The sequence below is a fragment of the Leptopilina boulardi genome, unplaced genomic scaffold, assembly GCF_019393585.1.
Source record: "Leptopilina boulardi isolate dan_hultmark-lab unplaced genomic scaffold, ZJU_Lbou_2.1 LbouV2_114, whole genome shotgun sequence".
Classification (NCBI taxonomy): Eukaryota; Metazoa; Arthropoda; class Insecta; order Hymenoptera; family Figitidae; genus Leptopilina; species Leptopilina boulardi.
In genome coordinates this window covers 93,491-111,601 of record NW_026137657.1, presented here as the reverse complement: position 1 = coordinate 111,601, position 18,111 = coordinate 93,491, and the positions used below count along the sequence as shown (strand labels likewise).

At 28.2% G+C, this 18,111-nt stretch overlaps 1 protein-coding gene across 5 annotated transcripts in view; it reads left to right on the top strand.

Annotated features, from left to right (window-relative positions):
• The window catches only part of LOC127282408 (amyloid beta A4 precursor protein-binding family B member 1-interacting protein), a 95,699-nt gene extending 77,709 nt beyond the window's left edge, over positions 1 to 17,990 (top strand). For 4 of the 5 annotated variants that reach the window (XM_051306632.1, XM_051306623.1, XM_051306642.1 and 1 more), the window contains 6 exons: positions 1,833 to 1,932; positions 11,452 to 11,622; positions 11,839 to 11,994; positions 12,115 to 12,348; positions 12,436 to 13,670; positions 13,746 to 17,990. In XM_051306632.1, coding sequence (XP_051162589.1) covers positions 1,833 to 1,932; positions 11,452 to 11,622; positions 11,839 to 11,994; positions 12,115 to 12,348; positions 12,436 to 13,670; positions 13,746 to 15,086 — 3,237 coding nt within the window. In that variant the 3' untranslated portion in view covers positions 15,087 to 17,990. Of the gene's footprint in view, positions 1 to 1,832; positions 1,933 to 7,994; positions 8,553 to 11,451; positions 11,623 to 11,838; positions 11,995 to 12,114; positions 12,349 to 12,435; positions 13,671 to 13,745 lie in introns of those variants that run through there. The other variant, XM_051306649.1, reaches the window with a different exon arrangement.
• The last annotated feature ends 121 nt before the right edge of the window (positions 17,991 to 18,111 follow it).

Sequence of the window (18,111 nt, the reverse complement as noted above, 5' to 3'; positions counted from 1 at the left end):
GTTTCAAATATAGAAATTATTGGTCCAAATATAGTTTATTTAATTCAATTATTTTAAAAATTATTTGCTTCAATTAAATATCTATTTGAAATCAAGTAATTATTTGAATTAAATAAATTTTTTTTACAGTGCATTAAAAAAAAAAATTACAATAATTTTTCCGTGTAAAAAATTTGTAATATTTTTTTTCAGTGAAAAAAATTGCAATATTTTTTTCAGTTTAAAGAATTGCAATATTTTTTTTTTTAGTGACATTCGTTTTGCATAAATCAGCAAAATGTAATATTCGTTAATTTTAAAATATAGAGAAACGTTGCGGGTACAAATTTGATATGTCGAGTCGAAAATAATTGTACTAACACACCTAAATTCTTTATGTATAGTATATATATATGTCGTTTTGCCTGGTTTGCCACAAATGGGAATTGAATTCTCTCCAATCGGGGAAAATTACATCCCTTTCGTGTCTCTCTCTCTCTCTTTCTCTCGTTTACACTTTTCTGTCCTCATCACACGCGAGTTAGTTTGGATGAGAGACTATAGAATAATTCACCTTTTCACACCGGAAATTGAGTGTACAGACTAGCCAAATCGCATTTCTAGTAATGTGATTCTCGTTACAGAAAAGCGAGATTAGCGGTTTTGATGATATATATGCAAGTTAGTAACACGTGGTTTTTCTAACTATATTTTATCTCTTATTGAAACATTTAAGCCGCAAAATATTCTAGATATTTGTATTTCTTAATTTAAATTTCTTGTTATCGTAAAACAGTTATATTTGCATTGAAAAAATAATTTATTTCATTCAAAATAATGTTCAACTATGTAAAAAATTTTTTGGGGAAAATTCCCCAAAAAAATGTTGTTGACATAAAATACATCAAACTTTTTGGGTTATTTTTTTTTTGCTGTATATAATAAAACCATATTTAATTTAAATATAATTTTATTTTAGTTCAGCTAAATCCATACTGATTTTAATTCAGTGAAAACCACTTGTTAAAATCGTAAAAAGCAAGTCATTTTAGACACATTACAAATTTTTATTATTTATTTTATTATTTAGTTTCATAATTTTTTTAAGTTAAAATAATCAGTTTTAACATGAATAAAAACAATTTTTCATTTTGACAAATTAAGAAAGAAAGCTATAAATTTTCCAACGATATTTTTGTATTTCTTTTAAAAACTTATTAAGTTAATTACTATAATTATAATCAATCATTAAATATTACCAAAAATGTTCCGTAAACATTATTTGATATTCTGTTCTATATGCGCTTTTCAAAAAAGTTAATGAAAATTAATCAAAATTCTGTTCAATACTCTTTTTCCCCTGAAAAAAGTGGTGAATATTCCCTAATTTTAAAAAAGTATTCCTTAAAAATTAAATAATATTTATAAATTTGTTGGGGGAAAAACATATTCATTAGAATTTTGTAGAATTTTCACGAACTTATAGGTTAATATTCACTAATTTTTTTTTTAAGGAAAATATATTCACTGGAAGTTTTGTAAATTTTCACAAACATTTTTGGTAATAATTTTACAAATATTTTAGGGAAAAGTATTTTCCCCAAAAAATTATCAACATTCACCAAAAAAAAGTTGGTGAATATTCCCAAAAATTTTTACAATATTATCAAATAAATATTTATTTTTTTCAAATAAGAATTATTATTTGAACCAAATATTTCTTTGACAATAGCCATAAGTAACAAATTTTAAGTGAAATAAATTTTTTTCTACAATAAGTATAAAATTGAGATAATTTATCATCTGCAAATATATACAATATATATAACTGTAAATTATAATTTTTGTTTCAGGGTCTTGACAATGTCAGTTCGGCAACGCTCAGGCCTTTCAATTCGGACATCAATACACCACGTATAGATAGTTATCGATTTTCTATGGCAAATCTAGAAGGTAAGATATATTTTATTTTTTTAAAAATGTAATTTTTGTTGTTCTTTTTTTTTTATAAAAAACAACTGCATAAAAGAATTTAAATTTATTCTCTCTGCAAATACGAAGTGTCGTTATATTCGTTACGGATAATTAAGCGAGTAGTTTCAGTTCAGCGCATTTCTAAAGAATCAAAATGTGTCGCCATTTTTCTATAATGCAATTTCCCGAATGAGAGATGACTCTTTGTTCAAAATTTGACACACACGCGCACAAAGAAATTTTTGTATATATGTAATCTATCTTTTTGCCATTGTATTATTTATTTATTAATTTTTTTTTTAAATGAGAAAAAATAAATTGTATTTATTTTTTATCATAATAAAAATTCACCAATAACTATAACTTCATTTGCACCTTAATTCTTTTCGAGAAAAAAAAAAATGATATTAGCCTCGAAATTACACTTTCTTATTTTGTAACTTGGCATATACAAAATATACGATGCAGTATATATATATAAAAATAGCAATCTGTCTGAAGAGATAATAAATGTCGTTTTTCAAATTGTACGCTCCCTTATAACTTTCTTTTATTGTAGTTTTTGTTGCCAGGTGGTTTTGTATTAAAGATATATATACAATACAAATGTTTCAGCCCTAGTTTTCTAGTTACAAAAATACATCGATTTTAGATTGTATTGATAAAAGAAATTCCCCTTGTTCGGTTTTTTTTTTATCTCTCAAGATATTGTTAATTTATCACACACAAAAAATCCGCATGATCAATACTTTGATAAAAAGAAAAACAATGCTTTCTCTTTCGATTGTTTTTTACAATTGTAAACAATAATACACTTTATACATTTTATACATTTTATACATTTTATACTTTTATGTATTTTATACATTTTATACATTTTATATATTTTATGAAAGTCAATAATTTAGTAGATAATAATTATTTTATTAACATTTCTTTGTGTCTCTCAACTTCCTAAATGTTTAAATTTCCTCTTACAGATTATAAATTTTTTACAATCACTCCAAGTGTCTTTGATATTTTTTTTAAAGATTAAGATCTCTGTTTTATTCTTTATTTATTGGAAACTATATTTCTTTTTGGTGTAGAGAATCGAGAAGGGCCGTAAGGCACATAGAGTGTGCAAAACACACGCCATCTTTAAAACTAGAATGGTATATAGATGAAAAAAAAAAAAATCTCTATGGCTTTCACGTCCTATCAGTAGATTTATGCTTCATGGTATAACCGCGCGCGCGCATCGTTGCCTCCATAAATGCTTAGCATCATTTGAAAATTTTTTTTTAATTCCTTTTTTTCAATAGATTTTTATGATTATAAAAAATTTTTTAAATTCGTTTTTATTTTTTTCGATTTAAATTTTTCTTGAGCATAGAATTTGATTAGAGTTAATTGAAAATTTTGTTGTTCATTATAATGTCGCACAGTACGATATGTCTCTTACTCTCACAGTCGATCATCAAGAGTCAAGTGCCCCTGTTAAAAAGCTTGAGATAAGCTTCGTGAATTCCATCGTTCATTAAGAGTTATTACAATTTATAAAGGGCCTTGTGGTCTTCGATTTTTTTAAATGATGACCTGTTCTATACTTAATAACAATGGGAACCCGCACCAATTTATAATTTATGATTCTTTTATATAAAAAATTAATATTTATTAAAACGCACATTTTTTCCAAATTTTTTTTTCCACTCTTTTATTTATTGTAATTTTTATTTAATAATTTTTTTTAAAAATATTTAATTCTTAAAAATTTTAAGAGTATATACTTTTTATTGAAATCAATCATAACTTTCGAGCCTGTGAGAAAAGCTTCGGTCTCACGAAGCTGTAATTTCTTCTAACAGAATACCGCCAGTATCATAAGCGTTATTAATAGTAGTTGCGTTCTATCACTTTCGCTAGCAGACTCTACATTTTGTATACATAAATGCTGCTAACATATATAAATAAATGTTTTATGTTCTCTACTATTAACGCACTCTTAATTCGCATCAACATTTTACTACAAAAAATATTTCCTCCTTTAAAAAATTCATAATTAATTAATTAAAGAAACAAATACCTGTTTTTTTTTCAATATTTAAAAAATCGTTCCAATTTTATATTTAATTTTTCGCGAGACTTTATATATCCCGTTTATAATTTTCCATTATAATAACACACACGATTAAAAAATAAGATTGCGGACTAATTAATTAGTTAGAAACAGATCATTAACAATACGTAATCGACAGAAGCAATTTTCTATTTTCAAAGGAATAATATATATATATGGAAGTGAAATTTGTTTCGTGATTGTGTGCGATAAAATTATACAATATAGTTGATAAACTGACTTTATTTATTCCACGGTTATCTTTTATTATTTTTTTTTTTTTCAAGAAAAAGCGCGCAAAGTTAACTTTCTTTGTGATTTAATAATATTCTTGGGATGAATCGACTCGTGGATTAGCGAACGTTCACCTTGGGATTTGTGAACCTTGCTCGTTGTAGTGGAGAGTATCGTATCGGTGTTTCTTCAGTAAGGTGTGTGCTACCATGCTCCATAAACGATATTTTATATATATATATATATATATATACAAGTGAAGCTGCTTTAAACTTCGTGCCTCGATGCGCTTCAGTAATCTCGTTAGAATTTAACGTTCTTTAAAGGTGAATTTAACTTCCTATTGTCATATATATATATATATATATATATATGTATTTAAAAAATAAATTTTTAATTAATCCCAATTTTCGAAAATCATTCTCCTTTTTACGAAAATATTTTTCTTTTGGTATGATGAATTTTCAATTATATAATTATATAATTATATAATTATAAAATTATAAAATTATAAAATTATATCATATTATATTATACAATTATCCCTTCGTTCGTGCAGATTGTCAAATTACAAAACAATGAATGAATATTAAAATTTGATTGAAACCGCAGTATCGTTTTTTTCTCTCGTGCGATTCAAGGTGTTCTTTTTTTTTCTCATTCGCTTAAATATATTTTATCCACTAATTTGGTGCTTGTAATTGTTTATCTTCTGAGCCTACTATTAGTCTTTCGCTTATAACGACTATGAGAGCCACTATATATATATATATACGGCTCAATAATTTATTCTCTTTGAAGAATAATTGATCGTACCTAGCGGCACGTGCAGAAAGAATGGCAAAAAGATGAAATTACTATATAGGTGATGAATTGGCCTTGTACATTTACACAAGATGAAAATTTTATTCGAAATTTATCCAATTTTTTTATTTTTTTTTCTCTCTCAATAATAAATAATCACATATAACAAATAGAAAATATCAAAAAAAAATTTCTAATTTTTTGAAATTTATAATTATTTACACAAAAAAATTAATTTTTAATAAAAATAATTTTTCGAAATTAGAGTGAAAATTTTAATTGAAAAAAAAAAAATATACACTAATCTTATATATGTAAAGTATTTTTAAAAGAAGAGTCAAACGCACGTGTGTGTTTTAAAGGCGAGGCTCATTAGTTAATTAAAATATAACCCTGCGCATATACGTTTACGCATATACGCTCATCAGGGTCATTCATTATAATTTTAATAATTTTTCTTTTTCACTAAATATTATAATTCATAAAAGACATAAGGGAAAGTGTATATATCTTATTTTCTAAAAAAAAAAATCATTCACTAAATCGTAGGAGGAACTTTCAATGTCAAAATTATGGAAAAAATTTGCAATAATGAAATTTATCATATAAAATTAATCTCACTTTCACTTAATCAATTTGTTGTATAGTAAAAAATTTTTATAATTAGATTTCATAGCGAAAGGATGAAAGTATATAAATGATGTATACATAAAGAAAATTTTCTTCAAGAAATTATATTTTATAGGATGAAATTATATATATTTCTATAAATTATAATTTACGAATGAGAAAAAAAAAAAAATTCTCAAAAATGAGAATATTTTCGATTGTCTGTTTTGATTTCTGTGATCAAAAAAAGAAAAAAGTTTATAGTAATTCTTTTTTTAAAATAACTTTGTAACTGTTCGGGACGTGTTTCTTCCTTTTTTTTAAAAAAGTGTGCATAAAACTTGAGTCTGATCGTACGAGTATAAACGTTTACGAACAAGCCTATAAGCCGCTAATTAAACGTGATCGAGAATTATTATGGTCCACCGTATAGTGCGAGGCTGTGTGTATATATACAGCATGTCATTGACATCGGGCGGTATAACGCAATGCGTCGCATATAATACTTGCGCGTCAATGTAAAATTTTCTCCCTTATATTGCAAATTTGAATATTATATAGGAATTCCTATTTTTCACCCGGGAATCATTTGAAACGTATATAAAGGCTCTTTTAACGATTTAGAATTCAAAAAACATTTCATTTTATAAAAAAAGTAAATTCTTTCCAAGATTTCATTTAATATTATTATTATCATTATTATTATTATTATTATTATTAAATTAAATATAATATTTAGATAATATTATTATTATTATTATATTAAATATAATATTTAGTTAATACACCCAGAGAAATGATTTATTTGAACCAAATAAAATATATATTTGAGTTAAATAAACGTATATTTGTCTCAGAGCCTACTAACTTATTTATTTGGCGTAAATAAAAATTTTATTTGTCAGAAATAAATTTTTCTTTGGCTCAAATAAATTTTTTATTTCAATGAAATAAAATATATTTTTAACAAATAAATGAGTTATATATAATAGGCTCGGAGACAAATATACCATTTCTCTGAGTGTATTATTCATAAATTGAAAAAATTAAAAAACATTTTTTTTTACTTAAAAATATTTATACAAATATTATTTTCAGTTTTTTTTTGTAAGATAAAGAAATTTAAAGGATTTATGGCAATTTAAGATAAAGAATGATAAGACTGAAAAAGTGACAACGATTTTGAATTTTAATAATAATGATTTTTTCCGAAAATATTTTTTAAATTATTTCAAATAAATTTATGATTTTGCATTTTTATATGTTTCAATACGAAAATTTTTATTTTATAAGAATTTATAATATATTGCATTTACTTCTCGAAGGCAGGAAATTGTTGCGAGTTTCTTTTTTTTTTTCTTATTTCTATATATGTAGTAGAGAACAAAAATGGTTGATTCGATTCAACGAAAAGTTCTGCAATATTTGAGTTGTATTTCAAAGGCATATAATTACTTGGACGCCGACTCGGTGCTTTCCGAGATAAGTATGTTGGCACAATTCTTATAGATCGAGTAAATAAAAAAAAAGTTATGCTTTACAACCATTTTTTTTTCAATTTTTAAATTAAAAAAATAGATTAAGAAAATTTAGTAAATCTGAATTAGTAAAAAATTTTTAACTAATTTGAATTAGTGAATCACTTTCTGCTTTTTAATTAGTACAACTAATTAATAGTAAAAAAAAAATAATTTACTATATCGAATTAGTAAAATATTTAACCAAAAAGGAAAAAGTGAGTCACTAATTTAAATTAGTTAAACTTTTTTTTACTAATTCTTTGAGTAGATTTTATGTTTTAATTAAGAGAAGAGTTATTTCATATCCTATTTCATAAAAACAGAAGGCTTATTATTGAAAGAATAGCTGAAGAAATCTTTCTAACTTGATTGTTATAAGTTTCTTCATTAAAACCACAAATCATGGCCTTTCAAAACTTCATATAGGAGTTTAGGAGTATTTTTTTTTTCAAAAAGAAATTGTGATTTTCAGAATTTCATAAAAAAATGTTTTTTCAATCTCATATTTATAAATATAATAATTATATTAATTATTTATTATAATAATAATATAATGAATTAATAATATAGTTATAAAAATTATTATATTATTAATAATATAATTTGTATATTTTTGAAAAATGTAGAAATTAAAAAAGAAATTTTTTAATAAAAGTAAATAGGGAAATTTTTAAGAAAAAGACAGGTATATTTTCACACCTGAGACTGCGCAAGCACGGAACTAAAGAGAGTATGACCACTCACCTCACCTTACGTCTGGCCGCATCGAATGAAGTCTACAGTTTAGTCTTTAGTCGAGCGCAGGCATCCGTCCGTCACTATTATCCGCCGGTTATTATCCCTCTGTAAAAGAAAAAAAGTTCTCTCAATGAAATGCAAAATGTGATTTTCTGTATAATTCAATTTTTATTTAACATTTTTTTAAAATGGTGATTAGTTAATTTTCAATTTAGTAAAATATTATCACAAAGATTTTAAAAGTAGGGGAAAATAATTGTTACTCTTTTTTTTACGATGGGTCAGTTTTTAAAACAGATCGAAATAAAGATTTCATTGTTTAAAAGTGCATCGACAGGCAATACAGTGAAAGTGAATGTGTCGTGGATCGGATAACTATATATAATAATTCTCGAGGAGGCGATTCGATAATGTATCGATAGTTACTAAAATTTTATTTTAAATAAATAATTTCGGTAATTGTGAAAAAAATTCGCAAAATAAAGAGAAATTATGCAGCTCTGATTTAGAGCGGTTTTTTTTTATTTTGTTTTATCCAAAGATGATCGGCAACTTTAGTAGCAATGAAAGCATCCTTGGATATTTCTCTATCAAAGGTAGTTTAAAAAAAATCTCATCTATTTTGAAAATAAATTTCTTGACACGTAATACGTCTAAAAATTCATTAGGAATTTCCCTTATTCCCCGTTAATTGTAATTTCATATAAATATTATGACTTTTCTTTTCCATTAATTTTTTTTCCACAGTAGGATTTATTTACAGCAATATATTTAAAGTCAATTAACTCACTGATAAGATTGTCTAATATCGAAAGATAAGAACAATATCTTAGTCATCGGGTAATATTTATGATTTTGTTAGGAAAAGAAAAGTAGTTTTATGAAAATTGATATTGAAACAAAGTTTATATATATATTCGACAAAAAAGGACGTGTTTTGATTGAAGATTGCGGTAAGTTTCAAGAAAGATATCTCTCTGAATACAGGATGGAGACTATTTTTTTTTTTTACTATTATTTTGCTTCGTCATCTCTCTTATTTTCTGCCTTTCTTCGACACATGACTTCCACCTTAAAAGCACCTTTTGGCGTGGTAATCACGAGTCTTGAGAAGAGTCATTCGACATGGCCGTCACTCACCCAGAGAGGTGATGTCGCTTTGGGCACGTTACGAGAATACAAATCTCTTATTTCCTTTCATCATCATCTGATTTTTATTCATATTTACTTTTTTTTTTTTTTTTAAAATTTTTATTCATTTGCAATTTTTCTCTATTGAAAAATTTACCAAAAAAAAAGGTAAATTCTCCATATGCCCAAAAAAAAGGAACTTTTGACAATTTTTATTTATACTTATATTATAATTTCTATGCTTCAGTTGTAAGATAATATTATAATATAAAGATAAGTATAAATATACAACTATACTGATAAAAACTTGAAGTTCTTAATCTGTGATTATTAAAACAGGTCTTAGTTTTCATATGTGTATATGTAATACTTGCGCCCCGAGTGCTTTAGAAAGTGCTCTTCACAAAAATGTGATAAAAGCGTGGGATGACTTTCATTGGATGTTTTTAATGCTCTCCTCTAATTTAGTTAAAAATTATTTAAATAAATAGCTAATTATGAAAACGTGTATATTCTAACTAAATGGAAAAAAAATGATCTATTATATTAAAAATATCAAAAATACTTCGATTATGTAATCTATACTTCCAAAGCTTAGAATACGGGGAAAATACATTTCCTTTCAAGTTTCTTCTATTATTATACTGTAATTCGAGGCATTATGTTTTATGCCAAAATAAAAAAGAATATAATTATATATGGTCTAATGAATTTTATGTCTTTGGATTTTTAGAATAATTTTTATCTAGTTTTAGTTTTTTACTTCAATTGTTTAAAAGTTTAACGGAAGTGTTAATACATTTTTTTTCATGACTATAAAAAATGTGAAATATATATATATATATATAAAAAGTTACTTAATTTTCTTTCGATTATTATAAGATTATATAAAATACTAGTTGTACATTTCCTTTGCATTAGATTGATAACTATAGTTTTTTTTTTCCGAGAGTGACATCGCTCTACATGCACTGTGTGTAGGACAGTTTTCTGATGTTATCTCGCATTCCTTTCACAGCTTGTCATCATTAAGTGTGATTCCGAGACGGAAAATATGTTGTGTTCTTTTCTATCATAGTATATATATGTATATTGCTCGGAAAGAAATTTTTCATTAAAAATCTTATTAATTTTTAACATATTTTTGAACTATTTGAATATTTTAAATATTAAAATTTTTTTTATTGCTTTTGCGACTTAGTTTATTCAATTCATTAAGTATATATATATATATATAAGAATATAAATAAGACGTTTTTAATAGATGCACTCTTTAAATGCATAAATTTGCATTTGAATATGTGCATACTCGTCCACTACGCGTCAAACTTGTAGGAATGTTACGCCTTCGCTTTGGCGAATCACAAATTTATTTTACAGGTCATGTCAGGCGTTGTAAAGTAGATTTATTGGTTCATTGCGCTAGCACTTTTGAATTCTTAACTATAGAGATATTTTTCTCATGAAATTGTATATTGATTCTAATTAAAAGAATAACTACCCGCAAAATTTTCGAAAAAATATTTTAATTAATCATTTTTTTAATCTAAATGTAATTATTAAATTTATAGAATAAATATAATTTCCTCGGCTTCAAAATGATAAATTTTTATATTTTTTTTTCACCTTAGACTGCATCCGATGTATTATATATGGATCTATCAGAAACACAAGCGATTTAAAAAAATTTCGAGAACTCCCGAAACCACGTTTTTAAATAATAATAAAAATACTCCCGAAAAAAAAAACTAAAACAAAAATAAACTTATTTATAAAAAAAAATTTCTAAAACTTTTCTAACACTGAAAATTCGTTCGCGAATTAAAAAATTCGAGCACTCCCGAAAGAAGAAAATAAAAAACGATAAAGAATATTTAACATTGATTTTAAAATTATATTTACTGACCACGTTCGAACAGGTCAATACACGAATTGCAACTGATTGAATTATTATAATTTTCCATCCTATATTGTCATGACCTTCAACTAAAGGTTCGCTTTGTACTTTAGTGTAAATATATAAAGCTCTTCGTGCAGGTATAGAGATAATAAAATTCAAAAAATGCTTCGACGCAATTTATAATTTTTCGAAATTATCATATTTAAATATTATTTTACTTCTATTGCTTAAGACCAATTTTTGTAAATGAGAAAATACTTTATGCTCCTTTTGCTAATTATCCTTATCAACTTCTATTTATTTTTTCCGTCTGATTAGATATAACAATATTTTTCGAAATTTTTGAAAAATGAGTTTTTTTTTTAAATAACCCGTTTTCATGTAAAATCTTAAAAAAAAATTAATTTTAATGGTTGAAAAAAATAACAATTTTTGATAATATTCAGTTTTCTTTGTTGTTTTAGATTCGCAAGATGTTGATCTCGACGCAATTCTTGGAGAACTTTGTGCATTGGAGAGACGATGCGATGGGGATATTGCTGCAACGCCCGTGTCTGACTCTCAGAGACAAGGACGCCCGGGTAGTACGAGGATCAATTCCGGGGAAAATACGGAGATTGGAAAAAATGAAGGCGGTTAGTTACCTCTAGTATTTATATTTACTTTTTCTTCAACTTTAAAAAAAAGTAATTTTTTAAAATGAGAATAAAAAATGCAATCTAAATAATAGCGTAAAAATAAAATTTGTAAATAGCAATTCTTGTTTTAGAATTATTACAAAATTGTCCTTTATGCAAGAATATTATTCTCAAAGAATTATTTTGATAAATGAAATAATTTTTTTTTTACAGGGATGCGAACCGATAGTCCTGACAATGATAGCGCCTTTTCGGATACCGTGTCAATGTTATCAAGCGAAAGTTCAGCGAGTAGTAGTGGCTCAGGACATAAGCCACCTCAGACCGCCATGCACACAGCCCCACAACAACAATTACATCAACATGTTGGTGAGTCAATTAAAAAGTAGAAAATAATAATAATAAAGTAATATCGTTTTGCATCAGCCTCTTATATTTTGTTGGAGAGTTTTTAATGAATAAGTAAATAACTCTCTGTAAATTCTACAGATGCCGCGGGTCGAGCAAAGGCAGAGAAAATTCGTCTTGCATTGGAAAAGATGCGAGAAGCAAGTGTACAGAAGCTTTTCATTAAGGCGTTTACCCTAGATGGAAGTGGAAAAAGTTTACTCGTTGACGAAGGAATGAGCGTCGCACATGTTTGCAGACTGCTTGCTGACAAGAATCACGTTCCAATGGATCCAAAGTGGGCTGTAGTTGAACATTTGCCAGATCTCTTTATGGGTAAGTAGTTTTTTTTTCCCCCCTCTTTAAGAGAGAGGGACTAAGATTTTAAGATCTGAGTATTACATTTTTTGATTTTTAATTCAGAGAGGATCTATGAGGATCACGAATTGTTGGTGGAAAATCTGCTACTTTGGACTAGAGACTCAAAAAATAAATTACTATTTGTCGAAAGACCGGACAAGACACAACTTTTTCTCACGCCAGAAAGATTTCTTCTTGGACCATCGGATAGAAATGGCGGTGAATACGATGATCATTCGAGGAATATTCTTCTGGAGGAATTTTTCTCCAGTAACAATGTGGGTGTTCCAGAGGTAGAGGGACCGCTTTACCTAAAGTCAGATAGTAAAAAAGGATGGAAGCGATATCACTTCATTTTACGAGCATCTGGTCTTTATTATTGGCCAAAGGAAAAGGCAAGAACAGCCAGGGATTTAGTTTGTCTCGCGACATTCGACGTGAATCAAGTTTACTACGGTGTGGGTTGGAGAAAGAAATATAAAGCTCCTACAGATTTTTGTTTTGCCGTTAAACATCCAAGACTACAGCAGGCAAAATCAACCAAGTATATAAAGTTCCTTTGCGCTGAGGACAATGCCTCTTTGGAGAGATGGATGGTTGGTATTAGATTGGCTAAATATGGAAGACAATTAATGGAAAATTATAGAACCCTTGTTGATGAGCTTGCACAAGAAGATTTGGACCTTTTGGCTCACGCAAGATCATGCTCAGTTAGTTCTATTGCAATTCCTCCCACTCAAACACAATACAATACAACAAATGACAATGCTAGACAGTTTACGGAGACTGTACGACATAATGGTGAAACAAATAGATCTTACGAAAATCAGAGACAAAGTTACACGAGCGATGGAAGACTGAGTAGGGCCAGCAGTTCCAGTTCAAGTGGGTGCTTATCAGATGGTGCTCCAAGCAGTTGTGAAGTCGCCTTTGAGTGCGGTGAATTTCCAACGGGAACGATTAAACGAAAACCGTCAATGAATCCAAAACTTCCTCTCACATCAATTACGCGACAATTGAAAGAAGTTGGAGAAACAGTCAGAGATGAGCCGGATTCATGTCCAAGTCCAACGAGTTCAGGATCTGGTACTCTCACCAGGAGACACAGTCGAAGAAGAAGTGGAACCGATTCCGATGGTTCTGGCACTCTAAAGAGGCATCATCGTTCTGGGAACGTTACTCCAGTCAGTCCCGTTCCACCAGGAACACCTGTCAGGGAAAGATCAAGCCCCCTTATTTATAGCAGAAGCGAAAGCCAGGAATTGAAAACTCCAACTAGTCCAATTCAACCCTGTATGGTAAGTATACCGCTTTTTAAAAATACAATAAAACTAAACAATTCAAAGTTCTAATTATCAAATCTCCCATTGCAGATGGACTCAATTACATCTCTACCGCCACCGCCTCCATCACCATCGAGAGTCTTGGAGGAAGTTGAATCAGACAGTGAACCTCTACCTCCTCCACCTCCGGAGATGTTCCGTTCAAATCTGTCTCTAGATTCCCTTCCTCCACCACCAGCACCTGGAGAACTACCATCCTGCAATTCTCCCGATCTAAGTGGTTCGTCCCTGAGTCTCGCCTCACTGCCACCTCCGCCAAGTCCCCTTGTCGGTGAAACAGGAACAATTCGTCGTGCCAAACCCAAACAATCCACCCCCACAAATTCCCTCTCTCCAAATAGTACACCAACTCACGTGCCCTCAAGGCCTGTAAATCAAATTTACCTGAGTACAAACATGATGAATCAAAACTGTGTCTCACCCACGCAGAACAATCAAATTTATAATCCAGGTCACACCAACAGTATAGGTAACTCCTCTCCTCATAATTCGTTCTCGGACTCTAACTGCAGTACACCAACCTACACCCCAAGTTCCCCAAGTTTTGGATCTCCACCACCATTTATACCACCGCCAGCCTATGGTATTGCAAATCATATCAACCAACAATTATCAAGACAAAATTCCAAGACTGAATTGATCTACGCCAGTCATCAAAATTCAATAAGGCCAAATCCAAATATGGACACAGTGAGACGAAGTGCTCTCAAACAAACAACAAGTCACTATGCAACACCACCTTATTTGGCCGAATTAAAAGCCTCCTCAAGTCCACAATCCCAACGAAGGGTCACTATTCAAGAACCACCAATTTCTCCAAAGTCGAAAACAGGATCAGTAAAGAAAATCACTTTCAATTTACCACCACAACAAGAACCTGGTAGTCCAGCATTACCACAAAGAAAACCCATGCCACCAATAAGATCCGACAGTACAAGGCTTACATCACCAAAAAAATTAGCCGCCTCCGATCAAGCACCACCAGGTGATTTTCTAAAAGATCTTCAAAGAGTAATGCGAAAAAAATGGCAAGTGGCACAAAAATGTAAATTAGATTCAACAACAACGCCACATGAAGTTCTTGGTTTTAGAGATCCTCCACCGGCTGTTGCCGATTATAGAGAGACAAACGTTTCCAATTGGGTTCAAGAACATTATGGTGTTGACAATCTTTATGAAAATGTCTACAATACAGATCCAAATGCTCCAGTTGAGTACGCCTCAAGTCCTGCTCGTCAGCCAACAATAAGATTTGCCGACGAGAACAAAAGTATTAACATAGTTAACGCAATTGCGGCTAAACGAAGACCACCACCGCCACCTCCAAAAAGAGCCGAAACCACACAATTAACGACAAGAGCGATGCACTGACAATAGCAGATAACACAGCCCCATCCCAATAGGCGATGGTATTGCTGCATTTGTAGCTGGTGGAAGCACTAAAGTGTGAGATACAAAAAAATAAAATTTATTATAGCTTAAACTTTAGTCAAAAAAAAAAGCGAATGAATGAAAGTACGATTTTTATGTGAATTTTCCCAAAGGGTTAAATAGTTGATCGAACTTTTTAGGCAGATAATTTTGCTTCATCTTGAAAGGATCAAGATTTCAGATACAGGGAAATTGAAGGATATATATATATATATATATATATATATAATATAGATAAATTTTAGGCAATAGGTACGATAAAAAATGTCGCGTGCAAACGACTTTAAAAATGTATATGAGACACTGCCGTTCGAGATATACTGAGGATGTGATATATAATCTTTAAGCCAGCTTTTTGACTCTCCATTGTCGAATCCTTCTGACCCCCCAAAAAAAAGAACTATGCACTCTGCCTCTAAAAAAAAAAAACAGCACAAAAAAAGACGCACATTTGTAATCGATTTATAATTATATATATATATGACTGGTGCATCTTTTTTTATACAAAAAAATTTATATCGAATCTTTATACATAAAAAAAATCTTTATATATAAATATACCAATCGCATCGAATCATTTTGACGAAAAATTTTTATGACCAATTTTCAAATTTCGAGAATTTTTCAATATAAAGGAAGGTGACAAGTTTTTTATAAAGGTGCTTTAATAAGAGTCGATGATGTCATTTTCAAGTGATCGCAAGTGTTTTTTTTTTTTTTTTTTTATACAATCGGTGAAAAAATTTTTACAACAAAATTCGAATAGAAAATGCTCAATTTAAATCGAGTTTCTTGCTTTTGATAATAGAAATGCAGTGAATAAAAAATGTATTTGATTCAAACGTTATCAAATATTTACTTGAGCCAAATAATTGAATTAAATGATATTTGAACCAATAATTTCTTTATTAGAAACAAATCCCATTTAATTGCATCAATAATTATTTGATACAAATATAAATATTTTGATAATAGTAAAATTAGAATCAAATAAATTTTTTTTCATTGTGGATTTTTTTTTTCTGATCAGGATAAATGACTTTCAATCAAATATAATATAAGTGTATAAGTATATAAAGAAATCTTTTTGAAAACTTGTACAAAAAAAAAAAAAAACAATTGACGCCAATTGTAGAAAATAATATTTTTGATCACAGGTCAATTGTGTCTGACAATTTTTTTTTACACAATTGACTTGCAATGAGAAAATGTTTGCATATATGTATATATATATACGCAAGGCGCACATTCTGTATCACGCACTTTTTTTTTTTAAATATCTCCTATGCGCGATATTGATGCAGAGCATAGGTTTTGAATGTATAACTGAGATCTCGTTTATGCCATTACTTTTTAGAAATATACAAAATATTATAATTCGAATGTATAATCAAGTAAAGTGTTCGCGCAATAAATGAAAAAAAGAATATATTGCTTGAGTACCTATGTTACATAAACAAACATATATATATATATACATACACGATATAAGAATATTTGTTGAAGCTTATTGTTCGGAAGATGTTCACCGGTCAGTTGGAAATATTATATAACGCACATCAAAAGAGTTTTTTCGGGGAACGAATTCTTTGAATCAATAAGGTTTATTTATTGTGGAAAATGTAAAAAAAATTGAAATTGTCAACGAAAATGAATGTATATTTTCTATGGTGAAAAAAAAATGAAAGGCGAAACTATTTTTGATGTGCCATAAAAAAATGTCAAAATTCAGAAGCGATGAGTATTTTTTCGATATACGATGTGGAACATCGACAAAATTGCTTTGTTTTTTTGTTTTTTTTTTTTTTTTTTTCTAAGTGAAACTTATTTACATGTACGAGAATATAAGGAGAAAGAAATATTTGGAGACTGCCGCTTTTTATTTGTAGATTTTTAATTTAATGATGACAGTTAAAAACTGTTATCCTATATTATAACGAGTCGATTCATCAAAAAAAAAAAAAAAAAAAATTTTTTAATGAAGATTATCAAAGAAAAATTGTCTTCGTCAAATATATAATATAAATTTTTTTATAAGAACGATTTTAAGTGTCGAAATATTTATATCCTAAAAAAATGTGTCAGCATGTGTTGACGAAAAAAAAAAAAAAATTTATACTTGTATACGTTAGAAAACCTTATAATGTTATACATACATTTTGGATGTTTTAGGCAGTTATAAAATAAACATAGGTACGAAAATATCGCTGCCATTTTTTTTTTAAATAACATTAACAGAAATTGGCGACACGATTGTTTGGCTGCGATTGAATGCTCCTTTGTTCGCTTTTATAATATAGATTTTTAATATGAGATGTGAGCAAAAAAAAAAAAAAAAAATATAAAAGATTGACAAAAGTAGGCCTCTTTAAAATATAAATTGAGCCTCAGTGCAATTGGCAAATAGTAGAGAATTAATTAATGCTCGAAATACGCATGTAAAATGTTTAATACTTTTTATTGTTATTAATTATTATTACGATCTTAACTTGAAATGTTTATTTTTTAGTTTATTTTATTTTTTTGAATGTATGATTTTTGTAAATATTGTAACGAATGATTTTATGCAAATATAATTATTAATTGCGATTTTATTAATATAATAAACGTACTATTTATGAAGATTAAATTTATTCGATGAAAAAAATAAAAATTATTACTCGTCACACACTTTATATATATTTATATATAAGTTTGGTACGTCCATTCTCATTATTGTCGCAATTTCTGTGCGTGATAATATATTGATAATAATAATAAAAAAAAAAAATAAACCGATCTCGTGGGAGTTAATTTTCAATTTTGTTGTAACGATATAAAAAAAATATATATATATAAATATTATATATTTTAACAATTAATTACTATTTCCCTACAGGTAACTATATCGATTGCGCCAATTGTGACAATACTATTATTTTCAGAATCGAAAATAAAAAAAAAACTTTCGCAGCAGTTGAAAACT